The sequence below is a fragment of the Lepidochelys kempii genome, chromosome 14 (assembly GCF_965140265.1).
Source record: "Lepidochelys kempii isolate rLepKem1 chromosome 14, rLepKem1.hap2, whole genome shotgun sequence".
NCBI classification, from domain to species: domain Eukaryota; kingdom Metazoa; phylum Chordata; order Testudines; family Cheloniidae; genus Lepidochelys; species Lepidochelys kempii.
This window is the reverse complement of record NC_133269.1, coordinates 10,336,104-10,358,992: the sequence shown is the minus strand read 5'-3', so window position 1 is coordinate 10,358,992 and position 22,889 is coordinate 10,336,104. Positions and strand designations below refer to the sequence as shown.

The following is a 22,889-nucleotide window of genomic DNA, read 5'->3' as shown; positions in this document are numbered from 1 at the left end:
ATTTATTTAGTTTATGAATTCTACTGTATACCCCTTATCGACCATCTATCACGTTACTTGTTAACATTTAGAGCTAAATTCTACTCTCAGTCATAATCCCACTGAATCTATTGTTGGTTGAGCAGGTATAATTGTCAACTAAGTTTGGCACAAGCTGCGTATCATAGAGCTCCATATTGATCTCAAATGTGCACATGCTTACGTCCATCTATCTGGTATACAGAGGGCCTGATCCAAAGCCCGTACTGGTTGAAAATCCCATCGGTTTCACTGGGATATGGCTCAGGCCCAAAGACCCCAATCCTGGGGCTCTGCCTGGGTCCTCCAACATGACTCTGATGGTAGGATCTGGACCGAAAGGCCTGATCCAATGGGAGTCTCCTCATTGACCTTCAGTGGGGGAATGATCAGGGCCTAAGAGGGTGTTAAGTCAGTTTAAAATATACTCTGATCTGTGATACCTTGTTTGTAACTCCCTCCTGCCCCTAAACGATAAAATAGATGATGATTGAAAAAACACATTTGTTCAAATGCTGTCAGCTCTGGATGTGCTCTCTGTTGGGTCAACACATTCTTCCTGGTTCTGTCTCCACAGTCCTCACCCCTGGGGCAGTGCATCAGTGCATTTTCTTTCTTCCTCTGTTTGTTTTGTTTGTTTGTTAGCCCACATGGTTCCATCAACCAGCCAAGAACTTGGCAAGATTCAAATATGGGCTGGACATTAATATGGATAACAAGACCATCCAGCATTGTAATAGTTAATACTAACAACAGTTTTACATTACATTACATCCTTCCCTTGGTAAACAGGGCAGAAACTAGTATCCTCTATTCCCCTCTGTCATTTGCTATTGCTTCCATCTGCTCTGTGGTGTGGAGCTTGACTATTCTGCCTAATTCTAAGGGTTCTTCTTAAAGCATCTCTTGGGCATCCTCGTTTCCTCACACCAGATGGTTTGCACTTGACAGCTTCATGTGGGAGATGGTGTTGGCATCCAGGGTACATGTACCAAATATATCCAGTGCTTCTTTCTGATTCTTGTGAAGATGAGCTGCTGGTTGGTGTTTTCTTGGATCTCTTAATAACAGTTTTGGAAGGGATGCAAAACCTCACGTCTCAGGGTTTAAAACAATCTCTACTATTAGGAATTAGGTTCAGACCTTCATATGGGGCAGATTGCCCCATGCCTGCCTATTGTGGGGTTTCTTGCACCTTCTCCTGAAGCATCCAATGCTGGACGCTGTTAGAGATAGGATACTGGACTAGATGGACTATGGGTTTGATCCAGTAGTGCCATTCCTATGCTCATCTGCTCTAGAGCTGAATCCAGTTCATTGGCTGCATTCAGTATAGGAGATGTCTGCAGCTGATCAGACATTGAACTCGTCAGTAAAAGCAGCTGTAGACCAACGTATGTTTTAAAGGACATGGAATGGAGTTCTTCTCCAAGAAAAAATCTTGCTGAAATATTTCAAAGGCAGTCGATTTTCAGATGTTAGCAAGGAATGGGTCAGCTTGATGTACACGTGCTAGAAAAATTAAACAGAAAACTGTTTTAGGTTTTTTAGGTTTTTTAACCACAAACAAGCAGGACTGCATCATTTTAGAACATTTGACTATTTTAGGATTAAACCCTCAACCGATCCCAAATGCACATACTGTAAATTCTTCCTTGTGCACTGAACTTTTGTTATATTTCTAATTTTAACTCGACTCAACATACAGAAATGAGTGGGAATGGCTCCAAATGCTTTCTGGCTTGGAATCGGTGGAAAGTGTGGATCATGCTTCAGACTGCCCTACTCAGTTGTTCTTCTGTGAGCTCCAGATGGCAGTGAAAGCTCTCCTCAAACAGATCAATCTACCTCTGCGACAGGTATTGTGCTTTGTGACATTTATCACCTTTATTTTTTTTCAACTGATTCTTGGGAACATGAATGAAATCTAAAAACTGTATATAGTTCTACTAGCGATTACATGTTAGAGTTGCAAAAGCAAAGCAATCAGAAAGAGTTTATTTAACTAGGGTTATTTTAAGTGTATTGGGAATATCATCTGGTAAAAATCACCTTTAGGATAGCATGCTTTCCTGGAGTATATGAATATATGGGACTAAAACACTCAATCAACAGGGCCAATTTTTCAGTCGTCTTCCTCATTTGCATTTGCAGGCACATGCCTTTGTATTTGTGCAACTGCATGCATGAGCAGACAGGCACTTTTGCACACACATCAAGCAGTAAGGTGTCCCTTTATCCTACTTGCAAGGGCAAATATGTATTTGCCTATGGCCATGGAGAATTTGCAAATTCCTGTGGCTGCATCTGCAGCTATTGTAAGCACTTATAAGAAGGCCAGCTGAAAGTTTGGCCCAACATGTACTATTGAGTTTAAATTCTTTTACATCCAATGGAAATTTGGTGCTTCTGAAAATGTAGCTCCGGTCTTCCAGACTCACTGCCCTGGAGACTGAAATCCTCCACCCACTAAATAGGGATAATATAGGCAGGAGCAGTGCAAGCTTCCCTAAACAGTGGATGAAATCCTGGCTCCACTGAAGTGAATGGCAAAACTCCCATTGACTTCCCTGGGGCCAGGATTTCACACAGTGTGTCAACTGAGATATCACCCATTGAGGTGAGAGCATAGGTGAGCCTCCATAGCCCATTCAATCCTTGGCCTCTGCTGATGCTGCCATTAAAAATGCCCATTAGGGCCAGCCGTAGTAGTGGAGACCTGTCTAGTTGGAACTGAACTAAGTCCCAACACAAATGTATTTCACATCGGCCATTAAGCAAGCCTATAGTGTGTTTATAATTTATTTTTCACTCACACAACGCTGCATGAAGTAGGAACTTACTGTGGTTATACAACAAAAGACACTTATCCAATTGTAAGCCACTGGTAAGTGGTCGCTACCAGTCCACCTCTGTGCCCAAGCCATGGGAGATATGGGTCTGTTACAGCCCCTGCAAGGGACTCTGGATCTTTAACTTAGGCTATAGCTGCTCGTTCTTTTAGGTCCCCGATAGGTCTCTGGTGAGTTGGCCAAAATAGCAGCAGATGCCCAGTCACGATGGACCAGATTGCCTACCCTTTACTTACACTTGTGCGCAGTTGCTCACACAAGTATTCGCCCTGACTTTAGTGACGCTACTTGTATAGCAATATACAATGCATGGTGAGTGAGGATATCAGAATCTGGCTGTATGGCAAACTGAAGAATAAAGCAAATCTGAACAGGTAAAGAAGTTGCTGGAGAAAGGATAGAAAAGATTAAGAGAGAAGCCAAGATGTGGCTGTGATGGAAGAAAAAAATTAAAACCCATAAGCCTAATTCTTATGTGCAGGAAGGTCACTTTACCTGCTCTGGCAATGTAAAAGAGGCCTTACAGTGGAACTATATTATTGGTATAAAGAAAAGGAGGACTTGTGGCACCTTAGAGACTAACCAATTTATCTGAGCATGAGCTTTCGTGAGCTACAGCTCACTTCATCGGATGCATACTGTGGAAAATACAGTGAGGAGATTTATATACACACAGAACATGAAAAAATGGGTGTTATCATACACACTTAAGTGATCACTCTCCTTACAGTGTGTGTATGATAACACCCATTTTTTCATGTTCTGTGTGTATATAAATCTCCTCACTGTATTTTCCACTGAATGCATCCGATGAAGTGAGCTGTAGCTCACGAAAGCTTAGGCTCAGATAAATTGGTTAGTCTCTAAAATGCCACAAGTACTCCTTTTCTTTTTGCGAATACAGACTAACACGGCTGTTACTCTGAAACCTGTCATTATTGGTATACTCGCTTTAAAGGCTGTTTACACTTCAGAGAGGTGTAAAGTGGCCTTAGTGTAAATGGAAATCTAGTCCAACTTTTCAATGAAACTTTTTTATTAATACTGAAGGGCTGGGTTTAGGCCCCACACAGACCCTGTGCCAATGCAAAATCCAAATAAGACCTAAGTATATCCAAAATTAAGACTTTCTCATAAACTTTAACGTCAGAAGGGACCATCATGATCAACTAGTCTCACCTCCTGCACATTGCAAGCCACAGAACCTCACCTACCCACACCTGTAATAGACCCTAACCTCTGGCTGAGTTACTGAAGGCCTCAAATCATAGTTTAAAGCCTTCAAGTTACAGCGAATTCACCATTTACACTAGTTTAAACCTGCAAGTGACCCGTGCCTCATGCTGCAGATTTGCGGCCACTTCCTCCCATTTCAGAATCCTATACGGGGCTCCATGCTACCGGGTCCCCAGGCAGACTTGGAGTGCTCATGCCAAATTATTCACTTTTTAAAAAACTAATGGAGTTCTACTGAAGTCAGTGGGGACTGGGCAGAGTGTAAGTCAGAATTCAATTTGTTCCTTAGGCCCCAGTTCAACTACGCACTTCAGCACATGCTGAGCTCCATCTCCAATCAATGAAGCACTTAAACACATCCTTACAGCATGTGTTTAAATGCTTGGCTGAATCAGGTCCTTAATTGTGGATTAAGGAATTTAATTTTGGATTCAACAACGGTATATAAGTGTTGTTATTTATTATTTGTATTGTGGTAGCACCTAGGAGACCCAATCATGGCCCAGGATTCCCTTGTAGCCTGCACCATACAAATACAGAACACAAAGACAGTGTTTTCCACGGCAGCTACACAACAGCCTTCATCCAACTACTATTTGTGCCGGTTTCCCTTCATGCAGCACTTGCTAAATCTTTTCAGTCCTGTGTTGGGGGAAGGGGGGTTCGCATATTTCTCTTAACCAGACCTAAATTGAATCTTAAAGGCTTTTAATTGAATCCATTTTCATGTTTTCACATAATTATGCAATCATAATCTTGAAAAGCATAGGGCATGTGATCATTTTCTGCCTAATAAGAAACATAAATGTTGTTTTCAGGGGGGTTGTTTGTGTGGGTTTTTTTTTTAATGTGGAACATTACAGCTTTAAAGCCTGATTTTATGTAGCGACATTAACCCGAGTTTAAGTCCCCCTAATATTTATGTTTTATAAAAATTCCAAGCTTGATGTTGTGCACGTTTGCTTTAATGTTTTATACCATTTGGGGTGTTGTTTATATAAGTGCCATGTTGTAACTCTCTCCCACTTCTTTCCCCGCGCGTGTCCCTCTGCAGGCTAAGCACTTCCGTCTGTATACACAGGAGGTGTTGGAACTGGGTCACAATGTCTCCTTTCTTCTCCTGCTCCCCGCCTCAGACGATGTCTGCACTGCCCCAGGACAGAATAATCCTTACACCCCACATTCAGGATTTCTTAACCTCCCTCTTCAGATGTTTGAACTCGGTATAGTAGCTTGCTTCACCTAGAAATATTAACCTAGACTCCTTATAATAAAATCACAAAGTTGTATCTGTTTTCCCCCTTGTCCCAGTGGAGAGTCAATAAATCACATGATGGCTTTGGCAACAACACTACCTATAACTGTGTACAAGTTATAGAAGGAGCATAGCGGCTGGAGTATATACTATAGCCATCATTATTGAAATGCAAAGCATAGAGCAAAAGCCCACAGTTATCAAGCATAAGCCCTAGTCTATTATGGAGGAGGAGGATGCGGGGGTGGGGGGTTATACTGCTCATAAGATGCCAAGCCTGATATTCTGAGAGCAGCCACAAAAATGTCTTTATTCTGAAGTGAGGTTGGCATCATCGTGGAGAAGAAGTAGGTCAATGGACAGATCTTGCAGTTTTATAGTGCAGAATTATTGCAGCTTTTGCTATAGAGGATCCTACTCAGGGCCTGAGACCCCGGCGCTTTAAGGATGTTCACACATCAGGCCCATCTCTTTGCTTTTCATCCTGAAATACCAAAGGGCCCAGTGTTAGTACAGGGATGCAGCAAAATCCCCATGGTGAGGCGAGGAAGAATCCTGCATCACAGCCACTTCAACCTCCCTGTCCCACTGCAGTGCATGCTGGGGTGGCATTCCATAGAGCGGGATCTCCTGGCTGACTGATGGTGAAGGAAAAGATGCTCCTGACACCCCTTTCTCTCAGTTCCCTCCATGGAGCGGAGGGGAGCAGCACAGAGGATCTCACAGTAGGTCTCAGAGAGGGGATAAGAGAGGCAGCTACTGAGCCTGACATATTTGCTGGAGGAGAGACACGGGGGAAAACCCAGCCCCACACTCCTGGCCTCTTTCTGTTTCCTCCTTCTCCCCTTCCGCTCAGTCACCTTGGAGGGGAAGGCAAGAGAGGGGCAGCAATGGGCAGTCCCTGAACCCCAGCAAAAGCTGTCACTCCAAGATAGGGAAGGGCAGGAAAGTGCATTCGTGGTGGGGGTAGAAGGGCTGCAGTAATTGTGTGTCTCTCAGGCTGCATTCACTGATCAAGGGGGGGCTACATCCGTTGTGTGTGCAGGGGGAGAGGGGAGCTCGTATTAATTGGGAAGGGGGGGCTGCATTAGGAATTGTGTATGGGCAGGTGGGAAGGTAGCATGAACTGAGTGTGATAGGGAAGAAGGAACTGGACAGCAGGAGGCTATGGGAGGTTAGGAAAAGGGAATCCCTGCCTGGGTGTCTCCTGGGACACCAGATACAGGAAGAGCTATGCCTGAAGAATGGTCTGTTTTGGGGGTAACTGGACAGAGACCTCCCCTTCCTCCATAGTCCTTCCTCAACCTGGTATCCCATAAGAAACCCAGGCAGGGACTTTCTCTCCAAACCTCCCAGGAGCCAGGATAAGAACACTGGTTCCAAACGTTGGAACACCTGAATGTTGTTACATGTTTGGACCAGAAACAGAGACCCACTTTTAAATATAAAATTGTTTTGAAGGATGTTTTCGCCCTGGGCGAGTCAAGTAAACCAGATTTCACTCTGTAACAGGCCTCCTTCCCCTCACTGAACCTCTACCAGGCCACAAAGCTGATTTAGTGGTGAAAATTTATACATCAAAAAACATGAATGTTGCTTAGGGTGCAACACACAACAAAGCACACATGTTCTACATTTTGGTCATTGTCCCATGTCTCCATGGTTTGGGCCACACATTGGCAAGCTTGAAAGTAGAGATTTATCAACACGCTGTTAGCTGCAAGATAGAATATAGTCATGAAACAAATAGCCCAGTTTCAATTTCTCTGTCTTCATTCAAATATATAGTGGATGTGAATAGGGTCGCGCTTTTGAGTCTAGTCCTGTACAGACGAGGGTCTTGTAACAACGCAGCAGAAGGCAAGGAATGTGAGAATGCAGCCGATTGAAATATAAGGAAGCAGGATGTACTGAGATTACACTTTATGCTTCTTGTGATTCAGAAATAGAGAAATCAAGCATTCAAGTCACAGGTGTGTTATCCTCTGTCACTCAGTTGAATCCCCAATTAAATCTATTTTGGGTTCTTATCCCAGCACCTCACAATCTTTAATATATTTATCCTCACCAGGCAAGAAATTTTATCCCCATTTTGCAGATGGAAACCGAGGCCAAGATAGGTTAATTACCTTGCCTGGGGTCACACAGGCAGTCTCCCCAGTGCTAGTCTAGGGCTCTAACCCCTGGACCATTCTTCCTCATGGATTCATTTCTGCCCTTGCTAAAGCTGAGTCAATTCAGATGCAGAGCGGCCAGCTCACCGCTGTTTTGACTAGGGTGGAGCTGTGTTCTTTCCCAGGAGGATGTACAGCTGTGTTATTTCCTAGGCAGTATTCTAAAATTCCATTGGAGACAGTGTGGTGGTAAAATAATAGATCAGACAGGTAAGGAGAGGGTAACTCAGGATCTACAGTCAGGCTCTGGGTACAGACCATGTTGCCCATGTGAGAGGGGAGAAATTAACTCGATTTGCTTAAGTGCATTCACATTGGCTGAAATTCCCTCCTGGGCAGAGGGCCTGTGCACCACTGAAACCTCACTGTGTGATGCATAGGTCCTAGGAGGAATGAGTCTTGCCTCTTGTGCACTCCATAGATTAGTCATAGACCAGGGTGAGGCAGTGTAGCTGCGACAGCTTGCTGCATGCAGTAGGGAAATGGTGATCACTCCTACGGCGTTCTGGGCCCACTCCTCGCTGCCCAGCGAGGCTCCGGTGATAAGAATGTGTAATATAGTGGAAAGAATAACAATGAAGGCTAAATTTTACTCTTTAAATAAAAAAGTAACCAATCCTATGGCCGAAAGCCGATGATACGTTCTCTCTGATTTATTACATACGTCTCCCCAACATTCTATCAAATGGCTGTGTTTCACATCGAAAATATTAGAAGCTTCCATTCCCCATTAGCTGGTGGCTACCAAATATATAATTGCAAAACCACAAAAGACTATGTTGAAGTAACATTTGTTAAAGTAACATTAAAGGCTCTGCCTTAAAACCACAAAGGCTAGGAACTTCAGCACTGAAGCTGAAACCACGGCTGTAATTCACTCAAGAGTGCAGCACATATGGCATATATGCTGTAAGACCACACACTGTTCAGACTAGATCTTGGCAATATCTAGAGACAATGAGGGGAGAAAGCAGAGCAAAGAATTCTGTCTTTGACTCTCCATTTTCTGGGGTTCTTGGGTTCAGATTAGACCTCTATTATTCTACAAACAAAGTTGTTGTAGCTTGATTTCCTATATTTGTTCTGTCACGTGGCGTGCAAAAGAGAGAAAAATATATTTCTCTATTTTTGATTGGAACACAGGCACAACTACCCCATCTCTAAGTCCCCTGCCAAATGGTTAACAAACCATTCCATAACAAGACAAAAAGTACCTCACTACCATACCAAGATATGTACTATACGACTGAGGTTAGTAAAGTACAAAGGAAACTTGAAGTCCTCTGATAAGTTGTAGGGACAGTACCAGGTCCCCAGTAAGCAAGAGGTTGTATTCTGGGTTTCCTTCTTTCTCCCTATGCCTGAATTTTCAGGGGATGGACTGTGAGGAAAGACCCCGAAAAGCATAATTGTTCTGCCCAAATTGGGGCATTTTCTGAAATACAGGGTATGTTACTGCAGTGATCAACACTTTAATTATTGCCCTCAAGTTAGCCTTGCTTGAGTGAGAGCAGGCCTGCTCAAGCTGCTGTGTCCACACTGGTTCTCCTGTATGACACTAGGACTTGTGGGGACATATCCCATGGTTCTTTGCACTGCAGTAAGCTCTCCGAATTCTCTCTCAGTAAACTGTGGGTGAATTTGTCTGTCCTTTTTGGGCAGAAGAGGAGAATTGTGGGAAGGACTAAAGTTAAAGTCATCAGCATCATCAAGGCCACGTACAGAGACATGAAGTTCTCTGCAAGGGTGAATAACTGTCAGTGATCGGGATGTGGGCGGTCATGTCCAATGGTTAGAGCAGGAGTCAGGTGTCATAGGCCAGGTGCCAGAGCCAAAGACAGAAATCAGAGCTGCGGGTCAAGGCTGAGTTACCTGGAGTGAGGCAAGGCAGGAGCTGTCGCAGCTGTGGGCAAATGCTTTGAGCAGCCACCTGTTGCTGCTGCTAGGCCTCATAGCAGGTTTGCAAAAAGAAAAGGAGTACTTGTGGCACCTTAGAGACTAACCAATTTATTTGAGCATGAGCTCATGCTCAAATAAATTGGTTAGTCTCTAAGGTGCCACAAGTACTCCTTTTCTTTTTGCGAATACAGACTAACACGGCTGTTCCTCTGAAACATAGCAGGTTTGCTGACTCTTCCAACCCATCAGGTGGTGTCACCAAATTCATTAGGTTGCCCAGAGTCTGGCTGTGCTGCAGCCCTGATTTCTGATTATTGAGCAGTTCTTTGTGGACACTAACTAGTGTAAAATAGGGCTGCATTTTATCTCCACTGTTGTTTGGCATAGCCGTAGGCTGGATAATGAAGCGTGTTAGCCAAACAGACAATGGTATAGCCTGGGTACATGGCAAATGCCTGGAAGACCTAGACTTTCCTGATGATATCACGCTATTAAGTGACACCTCTGGAAAGCTACAAAGGTAGACAACCTGGCAAAAACAGCAGGCCAGGCAGGGCTCAAAATCAGTTTCACCAGAACAAACATCCTTGAAACCCAGACATCAAGTGAGAGGAGAATCAGGTCTTTATTATTTATTTCTGGTTCAACGTGTTCCATCAGGAATTTCAATAACTGTCTAATTAAAATTTGTGTTCAAGAAGGTAAGGATTTCAGGAGCGGAATGTAATACTAATTATTTTTTTCTCTGTCATTTTCACAGTTCATTTTTGCTGTTACAAGGAGAAATTTATTAGTCTGTATTGCCACCTTTCTGCTGTCATAGAGCTGGACTCTCTGAAAACCCAGCAGTCCCTAAGGGAAGCAATTTCAGACAGGGAAGTTGCTGCTGCCAAACAAAGACACCAGCAAGTTTTAGACTATATACAGGTAACAGTCTGTGTCTGAGTAGACCAAAGAGATTTTTAAGGTCTATAATTTGGAATCTAAAAGTAGAATTATTTGTAGACATCGTAAAAAGACTAGTGGTGTCAACATTTTATTTTTTATGAAATTCCAAACCTAGAGCACAATTTCTCCAATGGTTGTTTTTATAAAAGAGATTTTTGTAATGGATAAAATCAAATGACAATTACACTAGAATGTTGTAAAGAAATGTCTCAGTTTTGGTTATAGAACTGACTCCCTCCGTGTGAGGGAAGCCAATGCCAAGCACAGGGCATTAGTCTGGCTCATAGCTTCTCTCTTCTACAGGACATACATTTTTTTCTCATTGGCAGGTTGCAAAGAAAAAAAATGAAAGTTGTTTCAAGGGCACAAGCTATAGGAATAGATCATTGTCAATAAAAATGATCTGAAGACAATGTGATCCAGTGACAACACAAAGAACCAGGCAGAGGCGGGTTATCTGTGTGCTAGGGGGCCTTTACACCAGGGTGACTCTTGCAAACTATTTTGGTAACTAATACTCCCTGGTTGAAACTTATGACTCTTCCACAAAGCATTTATGGATGCAGTCCATCTACAGGACAGGACACAAATCAGCTGTACAGCCCTTACTCTCCTGCAACTCAAGCTGTTGGAATATGGGCCAACACAACTGTTCACCCCCTCTGTAGAGATTGGTGGCCACTTAAAACTACATAATTATGGACCAGCTGACCATGACTGTGCTGATCTTTGTCGTGCAGTCAAATCCACCTTTGCAGTAGCCTCTTTGGAGCTGCCTTGGAGCTTAGTGTTACTTCACACATGGTGGCATATCTCACTGTGCTCCCACTTTAAAACTGCTTTCTCCCCAAGTCCCTCCACACTCTCACACTCAGCAGAGCCAAATTGGTCCTAGTGCATGAAACCTTCTCGGGTTGCTGGGGGAATGCATGTATTTTGCATGAAGGGTGAAATTCACCCAGGAAACCCAGCAGGTCTCAAGCATTAGGACCAATTTGGCTCTTCTGAGCATGGGAGTGGGAAGGGATCTGTGTGCGGCAGGGGGAGAAGCAGTTGTCAAGTGGCAGCGAAGTGGGACATGCCACCCCATGTGCAGTAAAACTAAGTTCCAAAGCATCTCCAAAGAGGCCACTGTGTGTGTATAAAATTGCAGGGAGAGCTGTAGATGCAGCAACTGTCCCTGCTGCTCTAGGGTGTCTCAGTTCACATATATATTCTGAAGAAAACTTAGGAGAGTACTTTAAACCCCCATGTTTGGTACTGAATTATTGTGAAAACGTATTAGCCTTGTCAGTTTTCCTCTCAAATGAAAACCAGCTGTATTCCACCTATTGGCGAAAATATCTCAGCCCACCACATACTGCAATCTTCAGTGGCAACCACAAAACCACAAGAGCATTTGTGTGATCCCAGATCTAAGACAGTGTTGAAGTTACTACACAAACCAAACATTGTAAAGAGCAAAGGAGTCTATATAAATGCAGCTCTGAAAAGGAGTCAGAAGGCAGCCAAAAAAAAAAAGAAAAAATAGCAGATAAGGTACTTGGAGTCTAAACCAGCATGGTAGTAAGAAAAGAAATGTGTAGGCATATTCTCCAGCAATTAAGCTGAAATTGCAATTAAGTTATAATTTATATACTGTAATGCTTCAAATACTCTTAAACTGTATAAGAAGCCTAGCTCATTAAATGTGACTGGCCAGGTATCCCAGGAGACACCTTATAATGGTATTGGGGAGAAAACCGATTGGCTTTACATTTTAGTGAAAATATTATCTCTCCTGCATGCAGCTAGGGGATGAGTTATGGAATGGAAATCTAGATTTCTCTAAGCCAAATGGGCGAGGCGCATGCTAGCTGATTGGCCAATCACATCGACCTCTTGGAGTTACACTGAGACCTTGAAATGAGATGGAATTATGTTGTCAAGTCCCTTTATTTCTCTACAGTTTGCAGTAAAATAGGTGAAAAGCTCCACTTCTGAAGATGCTCTGAACCACTTCTCATTACCCTGGGGGTGAACATCCCAGTCCCATTGAAGTCAGTCGCAAAACAATCATTGACTTCAGCGGAGCCAGAATATGCCCTTGATTCTTATTGTATGTACTGCTTGCTGCTTCTCTGCAACTTGGGAAACCATCCTGATTTGGTGTAAGAGAATGGGCCTGGCACAAAGGGCTCAGAGTAGAATTCTGGGGTGCCATAAAAAGTGATGCAAGTGACATAATGGGCCTAATTCTCCATTGCCCGGTGCCTTGTGCAGCCACTTGCACCAATGCCAAGCATCGGCAAAATCCTCTGTGCCCTCACTTTGTGTTGGTGGAGATGATGGCAGAAGGGGCAAGGCAATGGAGAATCATGCCGGATGGGTGCAATTTGCACTGCTATGGCACTGAGTGTGCCACTTACACAACAACGGGGCAGAATTGGAGGTTAAGCAAGAAGGGCAACCAAAAGAGAGGATGCGTTGAATTGAAAGCCCTATGCAATCTTCATTTGCAGCCTCCTATTAATTGATTCCCCCACTGAAGCCCCATTCCACACTCCCAGCACGGAAGGTACCACTCTCTTATGCACACTCACCGACTCCCAATTCAGCACAAGTTATATTATTTTATCACTCACACCCTTTCACTGACCAACTCTCCCGTTGCTCTTGCCATCACTGCAGAAAGTTAGCTACTTTGGCTTCAAGGCATCTCCATTTAAGCAGCTTTAATGCTATCCCTTAGGACTCAGTCATGCTTTATGTGAAGCAGCCTGCACTGGAAGAGATGTGGCAGCCCACAGGAAGCTCTGGAAAGGGACCTGCATCACAGGGAGCTTGCACCCACGGCTACATCCCTTCAAATGGCTGCAGCAGCATCCATTCCGTTGTCAAAGCACTTACATCGATTAAAAATAACCACTCAGTTTCACTATCAAAAGACATTCTTCACTTTAACAGGTGCCCGTTTTCCTCTCTGTGCAGACACTTAAAGTCACATCCTGCTATCGATTTATCCACACACCTCCCATTGCCTCAAGAGGAGTTCAGGGCATGGAACTCTGGCACAGATCCCATTAGTATTAATGAAATGGATGCGAACTAGAAAGGCTTCCAGGAGAAGGCGGGGGCTTTCGGGCTATTGATCCAGTGCAGATGCTTTCCCTCTATGCGTAATGAACCAGTGTGCTAGAGGTTTTGAGAGGGGCATTTTCTTTTATTGAAACCAAACTAAAAAAATAAATAAAATCTAACATCTGACCAGTGGCCATGATGAAATATGTTAGTGGATTCTGTCCAGTTCTCAGCCTACAGCTGTGGCCTTCGTTAACATTGTCACCACAATAATTAGCCCCTTGTCACCTAACTCAACTGATGGGTAAGGAAACTGAATTGCACCTCAACTAGCCCTACAGGTGATCCCTTCAGGCCAGTTTTGAGGCCCTTTGGCCCAGTTGATAGAGAAGGTCAAACGGCTATTGTATGTGTTGTGCCTGTTTGGTTTGGAGGCCTTCATTCTCCAGCCTGTCACGTTTCACGTGCACTAAATTCTCACCAAGAGTTTATGAAACCGCAGGCTTGATTTTAATTTTCACCAGCAGAACTCCATTGATTTCTGTAGAGTTCTCCCCCATCCCCGATATTACACTGGGGCAGCTTAGCGCTGAAGCAGATCCACTCTTGTTAAAGGAGGAATCTAACTTACAAACCTGTCACTTCACTCTGTTTGCCAGCTCTGATGAGGAACATTACTGATCACAGACCTGAGTCAATGAGCTCTTTCCTTTGACTTCCGTGGGCTTTGGATTCCGCCCTCTGTGCTTTAAAAGTTCTACAGGGAGCAAAAAAAATTCCCATGTGAGCACAGGATCTCCAGGGATTTTTGGTGAAATGTCACAACTTTTTGTAATCATCATGTGAGTTAAAAGGCCAAATTTAACCTTTGAAGGCACCCAGGGAGTTCCCATTGACTTGAGTAGGAGCTGAAAAGCCAACATCCTGCCCTACTCTTCAGTTTTCTTCTGAACATCCACTGTGATTCTTACAGGTAGAGCCCTGCAAATCTGCGGATATCTACTTTATATTTGTGGAAATCCACATCTGCAGATGCGGTTGCATTGTTTACCATCTTTGCGGATCGGGGATCAGATGCGGATCCAAATTTTTGTATCCACGCAGGGCTCTAACAGTGAGATAAGGTGCTTGTGTGGGTGTGGATGTAGATGTGGATACATATAAAAGGTAGAGTGCAGCTCGTGAGTCAGATACAAGTTAATTATTGTGGATCAGAGACGGATCCAAATTTTTGTATCTGTGCATCTGTAGGCTCTACCTACAGGAAACTGCCAGTTGCTAATGGCTAGACAGATGGCCATCGGGATTTATTATTGTTATTAATATTTATAATTTATTTATATCTTTAAAAAAATCCATCCAGTTACGCAGGTGACTAGTCTACACCATCATGTTGTTCTTTAAAAATCTGTTCTCCTGGTTCCCTTCCCCCTAACCCTGCAGAGTATTTGTCACACCTGCTTGTTGATGTTCCTCAGGGAGCAATCATGTCTCCATATATATATATATGTACAGTGCCTAGCACAATGGAGCCATGGTCTGGATGGATTAGGGACTCTGGGCATAAATGTAATATCAATAAAGATAACAGCAGAGGCCAGATTCTGTGCTGGCTTGAATACTGTGGAGCCCCATTGGAGTTCTTGAGAATGGGGAAAGCCAGCGGGAATTTGGCTTTCCATGTTAAGGGCAAGCTTAGAGAGATAAGGTGGGTAAGGTAATACCTTTTATTGGGAATCGCCAAGACCTGAAGCAGAGCCCTGGGTAGCTTGAAAGCTTGTCTCTCTCCCCAACAGAAATTGGTCCAATAAAAAGTATTACCTCCCCACTTTGTCTCTCTAATATCCTGGGACCGACACAGCTACAACATTGAAAAGAAGGCAGGATTGTCACTTGCCCAATGTGCCAACTTGTTCCCCTGCAAGAGCTACCCACATTGCAGGTCACAGCGTAGGTGGAGATCCCCATGAAGCCACTACTCCCCTGCGATACAGACGGGTGGAGATTGTGCAGAGCCTTGACTCCGCCCTCCCCCAATATATATTGATTTAGGGGAAGGGGTGAGAGAGAGAGAGACTGTAAGTTGGTGGTTAGGACACTGGCCTTGGATGTAGGAGACTCATGTTAAAGTCCCTGCTCTATCTGATTCAGAATGATCTGGAATGAACAAGTCTGCTCTGAATCAGGCTCAGCAGGGACTTAAGTTGGGTCTCATACATCCCAGTCTGTGCCGTAGCCACCAGGCCACGCTCACACATGCCTGCTTCCCGAATCAAAAAGCTCAGGTTTTGATCCAAAGATGGACATTTTGACACAATTCTTGTTTTCCTAAAAATGTTCCAGAGTCTTGTTTTCATTCCAATGCAAAACCAAACCAAACTTTCAAAACCTTGAGAGTTGCCATGAAACAGAATGGTCATCCTCGAGGCAGCCTAAGCATGGGCCTGAACATGAACATGAACCCAAACCCCTCAAAGCTGGTCTGGATTTGAATTCCCTTGCTTGGGCCCATCTCTCTATGCTCTGTCAATGGTGCTATGTAGATTTGTACCCTGGTTCTATACATCTTTTTGTAAAAATTAAATGAAAAAATAAAAATATGTAAAAAGAACTGGCAATTTCTGTATATTTTTTAAAGAAAACCAAAATCAATACCTTCAGCACTGGGTGATTAAAAATTTTCACTGTTTTTGTTTGTTCTCTTTTTTTTTTTCCTTTCTTCCAAAGCAAATTGACGAGATCTGGCGTGAAATGAGATGGATCACAGAGGCACTGCAGTATGCCAGGTACAAACAGCCAGTGGCTGGCTTGCTCATAACAAAGCTTGTGGACCTGTCAGAAGAGCAGAATCAGAAGAAAATAAATTCAACATCCTCCCATCTAGATTGTCTTCCATCACCACCACCCTCACCAGAGGCCAGAAGCCAGAGGAGAAAAGCCCTGAGTGGTAAGAGAGGGATTTTTTTTCCCCTGGGTGAAACTGAGTAGAAAATCAAGACGGCCCTTTGATCTCCTATTTGCATCGGGAGCTAGTCTGTGGTATTTTTTCCATGCCTGTTGAGGTATTTTAACAATTATTCCGTTTTATTTTTTTATTTTTAGTGTTATTATTTATTATTTAAACTGACAGGCTGGATAGGATAATCATAGATTGGGGGAAAGAGGTATCAAATTACAGTGCCTTCCAATACCTACTTTCAGTGTTTTTTTCTTGAATGTTCACTCTCAGTATAATCTCAGAATTATAGAAATTGCAGATGGAAAAACCATCTATTAGCTCAGTCTCCCCGTCACCGCAGTATCATTCCCTGCAGTTCTCCTTTCCCCTCACCATCAATGGTACCCAGTCTTCTCCTTCTTCCTGCCCACCTCAGTCTCTTTTTTCACACCACCCCCCTTCCCTCCCCACACATGGAATGCCTTCCCCAGACTGGCAGCCTAGACATCACCTTCTCTGCATTCAAGTCCTTGGCTTCGGGCCTGACCCAACGCCCAGTGAAGTAAGCAGAAGGACTCCCTTTGGCTTCAGGGAGCAATGAATCACTGTCACTCCCATTTTCTGCAGTCCCCACAAGAAGTGAACCAGACAATACAAAACAATAAATACATGCGTGCACATCCCTCAGCCCACACCACTTCCCGCAGCCCCCATTGGCCTGGAACGGCGAACCACAGCCAGTGGGAACTGCGATCGGCCGAACCTGCAGACGCTGCAGGTAAACAAACCATCCAGGCCCGCCAGAGGATTTCCCTGATGGGCCCCTTTCCAGTCTCCATCAGTGCTCCACCCCACACCTGTCTCCTTGGGTGTTAAGCCTCATGCCCTTACCTGTCTTGGGGTGGAATTCACAACTCTCCCACTCTTCGACTGGGATCTGGGTACAACACCCTGTCTATGACAACTATTTATTATCATGCAAAACCCACTGGATACCTGCATTTCTTCACTTCAGGAGTCCATGACCAGTGAAGTAGCAACCAACAGCCTTCTTAAAACAAGTATGTTTATTAGTAAATGGAACAAAGCATTAGAGAAAATGGTTTCAAAACAACAAACAGAGAAAACACAAATTTAGTCTCATCTAACGCTGTACTTCATTACAAGATAAATTAAGCTAGCATGCTTCTTGAGTTACAAGAATAAAAGAGACCCAACTCATAAGACCCAACTCTTAGTGCGTCAGACCAATGGTCCATCTAGCTCAGTATCCTGCCTTCCAGCAGTGGCCAATGCCAGGTGCTTCAGAGGGAATGAACAGAATAGGCAATCACCGAGTGATCCATCCCCTGTCGCCCACTCCCAGCTTCTGGTGAACAGAGGCTAGGGACACTCAGAGCATGGTATTACATCCCTGTTCATCCTAGCTAATAGCCATCGGTGGACCTATCCTCCATGAACTTATCTAGTTCTCACATCCTGTTAACAACATGGGCCCTGGCAAAGAGTTCCTGGCAAAGAGTTGACTGTGTGTTGTGTGAAGAAGTACTTCCTTTATTTGTTTTAAACCTGCTGCCTATTAATTTCATTGGGTGACCCTAGTTCTTGTGTTGTGTGAAGGAGCAAATAACATTTCCTTATTCACTTTCTCCACACCAGTCAATCTTTTATAGACCTCTATCTTATCCCCCCTTTATCATCTCTTTTCCAAGATGAAAAGTCCTAGTCTTTTTAATCTCTCCTCATTCGGAAGCTGTTCCATACCCCTAATCATTTTAGTTGCACATCTTTGTATCTTTTTTAGTTCCAATATATCTTTTTTGAGATGGATCATCCAGATCTGCATGCAGTATTCAAGATGGAGGTGTACCATGGATTTATAGAGCAGCATTATGATATTTTCTGTCTTGTTATCTAACCCTTTCCTTATGGTTCCTAACATTCTTTTAGCCTTTTTGACTGCTGCTGCACATTGAGGGGATGTTTTCAGAGAACTATCCACAATGACCCCAAGATCTCTTCCTTGAGTGTTAACAGCCAATTTAGACTCCATCATTTTGTATGTATAGTTGGGATTATGTTTTCCAACATGCATTACTTTGCATTTATCAATATTGAATTTAATCTGCCATTTTGTTACCAAGTCACCCTTTTTTGAGATTCCTTTGTCTCTCTTCACAGTCTGCTTCGGACTTAACTACCTTGAGTAATTTTGTTTTGTCTTCAAATTTTGCCACCTCTGTTTACCCCTTTTTCCAGATCATTTATAAATATGTTGAACAATACTGGTCCCAGTAGAGACCCCTGGAGGACACCACTATTTATCTCTATCCATTCTGAAAACTAACCATTTATTCCTACCCTTTGTTTCCTACCTTTTAACCAGATACTGATCCACGAGAGGACTTCCCTCTTATCTCATGACTGCTTACTTCGCCTAAGAGCCTTTGGTGAGGGACCTTGTCAAAAGTCCAAGTACACTAACTCACCTTCTTTTAGCAAGTCCCATAGCTCTTGGGACCCAGCTTGGTCTTCCCTTGCCTTCCAGCGAGTATATCTCCCTTAGAGCTGTGTGGAAAGCTAATGTTTTGTTTGGCTGGCAGTTCTGAAAAATGAAAATCAAACAATTGTTTCGGGTCAACCCAAAATAAAAACTTTTCAAAAATTTTGGCTCACCAAAAAGTTTGTTTAAAAGATTGTTTCAGGTCAAACAAAACATTTTATCTGACCCAAACTAAACCTTCTGTTTCAGTTTTGAGCATGTTTAAAAGGTAAGGGTGGTAAATAAAATTGAAGGAAATTTCAAAACAAAAAGTTGTTCTGACTGGAAAAATCATACAGAAAAATTTCACACTGCATTAGTCTCCCAGAATCTTCCCCTTCTTGGGAAATTCCCTTTTCTCAAAGCCCCATCTTCCCTGTGTCACCTGAGCCTAGTTTCTATATTTGATTGCTCAATTTTTTTGTTACAGGGCCTAGCTGTGAAGCCTTCCTTTTGCCTCAGACTGGTTTTGCCCAGCCAGTCAGCCAGGCCATCTAGGAGAAAGCCCTTGCAATGGTTGCTCCATTGTATGGGTGGCATTTAGACCCATAAATGGCTTGCAGTCACTGGTGCATGATTGTCAGAGAGTGTGCTGAAAGTGTCTGCTCCTTTCCAACCCTCCAGTTCAGGAATCCCATATGCAAAACACATCTCAGCGTACAGGTCGATACTAATCACTGAGCAGCCCCACATTCATAGCCATCGAGTTTAAGGCCAGAAAGGCTCACTAGATCACCTAGTCTGACCTCCTGTATATACCAGGCCACCCACACCACTGCATGCTAAATCCAACATACGCATTATATTCAGGCCATACTGCATTTGATGCTGTACTTGGGAGGTAGTGTAGCCTGTGGGGATGGCAGCATTGGCAGTTCTGGTTTCTGTTCTGCCACTTGCTATGTGATTGTGGACAAATCACTTTGTCTCTCTGCCTCAGTTTCCCCATCTGTAAAGTGAAGATATTAACCTGCAGTAGCTATCCCATAGGGCTTTTGTGAAGAGTAATTAATGTTTGTACAACGTATGCAACATATATGCAACAATATCAACGCAAAGTATTCCAGAATTAAATTCATCCTTCTGCACATGGCCAGCACAAGATCTGTGCATCTCTTAGGTCTGTTTTGAGGACATAAGTGGTGTGCTATCCCTGGGCTGGTATGCATACGCATGAATTTCATCCATGATGATTAAGTCCTGTGAACTGCAAAATATGAAATATAAGTGGCTGAGGAATAGTGAGCCCAGGATGTCTCTTATCATGTCTGAGGATTTAGTGCTCCACAGAGGCATCAAAGAACATTTCAGAACATTGAGGTCAACTGTTCCATGTTCATCTCGGATCATATTTTCCTCCCATCCTTTGACAACTCTTTCTTTTTGCACTATTTCTTTCCTATGCTCATCTGGTTTTGTATTAACGAAGCAGCTGACTTTCTGAGCCATTGGGTCCAGTTTGGTTTAATTGTTGTTTTCAGATGGCTCGGTGTCCCAAGTGATCTGAGATGGACCCTTTAAGAATATAAAATTAAGCAAATTAGTAAAATGCTATACCCACTTCATTGGCTGCTATCGCTGCTCTGAATAGCTGGAAAATTAAATCGATGAAATAAATGGATTGCAGCAAAGAAAATTGGAGGCAAATTAAATGACAGTGCCTGTTTCATTAATAGAATAAGGACTTCGGGGGAAAAATAAATCACTGTTCTGCTGAGCTGTCATTAAGCAATGAGTTAATGACATGGTAGAAACAAAAGCTGCAGATGCTGCATGGAACAACTGCCACAGCCTTTTTGGTCATAATAATTTATTTTTACTTCTAAATGGCAGTTTCCTACTGTCAAGAAAACCAAATAAATCTGCTCTTATTTGAGTAAAAGCAAAAAAAAAAAAAAGCTCAGAGAATTTGGGTGGAAACTGTGGCCTTTATAGAAGCATGTGTCCCTGACTTTGATTTAATCCATTATATATTAATGTTCTCCTTTGATTTCATGGTCTCTCTCTAGGCCAAATTCTCCTTTGAATAACATGGTGCAAATGCAGAATAATCCTCTTGGATTAGGTGGAGATAGTTAGCATTAACACCATGTATCTAAGAGCATAATGTGTCCCCTAGGTGGGCCTGATTCATTATTGCCCTGCGCCTCGTATATGGTCATGTACACCAATGCAAGGTGAGTAGTGGGCATTATTTTATACCAACTCTGTGCTTGCTTTGTTCTGGTGTAACTGACGACCCCTATAGAGGGCAGCAGAGAATCGGACCCATGAGTTCACGTCCACCGCTATTTACGTTCCTGCAGAACTTGGCCCTAATGCTGCCATGACAAAAGAATGGCAATGACGTCGGTGCGGAAGCCAGTCTGAACTTTGATTAATAAATTCACATGTGGATTAAATTTGTCAGTTTGGGATCTGGATAAACATTCCTTCAAAAGGGCAGACTTTGCTCTTGCAGCTCTATATCTTTTCTCCATGCCCGTTAAAGACCGGTAAGGCCACATCCTGCTCTGGATTACACAGGTTTAAATCAATTCACTGCTTAACAGCGGATAGAATTTGGGTTACAGTTTCTCAAAATCCAAAATTTCAATCTCCATGAAATTCAGTTGGAAACTCAGAAAACAAGATTACTTTAAAATTTCATCTCAACCCCAGTTCTTCCCCTTTGCTCACCTCCCATCACTTCATTAGTCCTTTCTTCCCTTCCTGTTTCTTACTGTGACGTTATCTCCTGGCTAGCATGCCCATCAATCCACCACAACCATCTCCTCTTTGCAACTGTCACCTGGCCCCATGGAAAATTCCACAATGGAAATACACAGAGGTTGCCAGAAACATGTCTGATATTCATTTTGCTCCCGAGTTAAGAAAATATGTTAAGTGTATTAAGCAGTTCTTTTAAGTGGGGCTGTGTGTCATGTTAGTGGTTATTCGGTTTTAATGAGTCTTCGATTTTCAGATTCCCAGCCCTGCTCGGACGAAGAGGGCTGCTCTGAAGTGTTTCTTCCAACCGACAGCGACTATGATTCCAGTGATGCATTGAGCCCCAGAGAACTGGATTTGGTTTATTCATCCTCACATGACATATCCCAACAGGCAGCGGGTGGCCTGGGCGGCAGTGCACCTGATGTCCTCCAGGTCCATGATATGAAGCCTCACCTGACTTTGAAAGAAGACCCGAAAGGGGGCAGTGACTTGGATGCCGATGCCGAATACTGCACGGAGTACATGAACAGTCTGACCACGGGAGGGTTCACATCAAAAAGCCTGGACAAGACTTCCAGCTCCAGGCAGCCTTTGAGTTTCTTGGGGAAAAAAACAAAGCAAGGGAAACATCAGCACTATAACTACTTCAGCCGGCACCATCGCTGGCTGCGAGTGCACAGTGAGACGCAGCCCACCTCTCTTTCCGAAGGCGTGTACACACAGCATCTCACACGAGCCACGGAATTATCACAGGAGCCTACCTCCAGCCACCAAATAAGGATTCCCGTCGATTGTCCTCGGAGCGCTTTCTTACCTCATGCTTCGAGCCTCCCAGAAGATGGGAAAGGCAAGTACCATGAATCAAGGCAGAATATCCGTAGGATATACGTAGAGCCCTACAAAACCACGTTATCAGGCGAAGAGGGAAAGCCCTGGGCCCTGAGTATGCAGTCCGTAGAACATGGAGATTTGCATGATACCACGGGACAGGAAATGGGTTTGGATGATCAATCGAATTCTCCCATCTCTGAAGTATTCAGTAGCACGCTTTAGGAGTTTGCACTGGGTCATTGCACTGCCTCGCACTGCCCCCAAAATGGCCTTGTGAGCATTCTGAATTTAGGACCATATTTTCAAAAAGACCTTTAAAATGCAGATCCTCAACGGGCGTCTCGTTCCACTTCCTTTACCAGCTGAGGATCTGGCCTTAAATGGGTATTCCCAAAAGCGCATGCCAAATCACTCGCATCTGCAA

The 22,889-nt window shown here is 43.6% G+C and overlaps 1 protein-coding gene across 1 annotated transcript in view; it reads left to right on the top strand.

Annotated features, from left to right (window-relative positions):
• ANKFN1 (ankyrin repeat and fibronectin type III domain containing 1) overlaps positions 1-22,687 on the top strand; it is a 92,498-nt gene extending 69,811 nt beyond the window's left edge. Inside the window, exons 13-17 of the mRNA XM_073311045.1 lie at positions 1,727-1,877; positions 5,161-5,329; positions 10,195-10,361; positions 16,170-16,389; positions 21,888-22,687. Coding sequence (XP_073167146.1) covers positions 1,727-1,877; positions 5,161-5,329; positions 10,195-10,361; positions 16,170-16,389; positions 21,888-22,687 — 1,507 coding nt within the window. The remainder of the gene's footprint in view (positions 1-1,726; positions 1,878-5,160; positions 5,330-10,194; positions 10,362-16,169; positions 16,390-21,887) is intronic.
• Positions 22,688-22,889: the final 202 nt, after the last annotated feature.